This window comes from Pediculus humanus, genomic scaffold (genome assembly GCF_000006295.1).
Source record: "Pediculus humanus corporis 1103172107542 genomic scaffold, whole genome shotgun sequence".
NCBI lineage: Eukaryota > Metazoa > Arthropoda > Insecta > Psocodea > Pediculidae > Pediculus > Pediculus humanus.
The window spans coordinates 456,763-457,563 of record NW_002987157.1 but is presented as its reverse complement, the minus strand read 5'-3'; the positions used below and the strand labels follow the sequence as shown (position 1 = coordinate 457,563).

At 30.7% G+C, this 801-nt stretch overlaps 1 protein-coding gene across 1 annotated transcript in view; it reads right to left on the bottom strand.

The window, feature by feature from the left end:
- Positions 1–414, bottom strand: part of Phum_PHUM194500 (synapsin, putative) — a gene marked incomplete at both ends in the record, with an annotated part of 2,106 nt that extends 1,692 nt beyond the window's left edge. The window contains 2 exons of the mRNA XM_002425325.1: positions 121–236; positions 305–414. Coding sequence (XP_002425370.1) covers positions 121–236; positions 305–414 — 226 coding nt within the window. The remainder of the gene's footprint in view (positions 1–120; positions 237–304) is intronic.
- Between the last annotated feature and the right edge of the window lie 387 nt (positions 415–801).

Sequence of the window (801 nt, the reverse complement as noted above, 5' to 3'; positions counted from 1 at the left end):
CCCCTGAGTTTTAAATAATTAATTTTAAATGCGCGGCACACTATTAACAATTAAAAATTTTTTAAAAAAATTATCACGGTTTAATTATTAATAATGTGAGGGACTCTGACGACAACTTACCACCGAACAATTCGGAAACTTCGTCGACATAATTCTTGTAACGTTCAGGCATTTGAATTTGTTCGAGCATTGCTGAACCTGTATTGGTTTTCCAATTACCCGATATTGATTTTCTCCTGCGACAAATAACTCAGGTTCAATATAAGGATTATAAACCAAAAAAAAAAGGTTTGTTTATACGCACATAAGAGCTTTGTAATTGGTTCCGATTTTTTGTACGTGAATATCGTATTTTGAATCGATATAAGGTTCGGCGGTTGCATAACTTCCGGTTACGGCAACAACCGACGACATATCTTGAAAATCATTATTATTGTCTACTTTGACTTTTCCCAATCCACCGTGAGCGTGTCCAATTTTAACGACTACAGGAAATCTAGTACAGGTTAACTGAACAAAAAAAAAAAAATGGCGTCAGCCGTATTGAAAAGTGAGCAAGCAAATTAATTTAAAGTAAAATTTTCAAAGAATTTTCTTTTTTTTTTTTTTTTTTTTGAGTAACATGGCCGAACGTGAATTTTACAAAAAAAAAAAAAAAAAATTGTAATTTACCAGAATCACTAACGGAACCTTGAATAATGATAATAATAATAATAATAAAATTCACTCGTTGAATTGACTACCAACTTCCTTTGTTTAACGAATAAAAAAAAAAAAAATTTTTTTTCACAAGGTTACTTC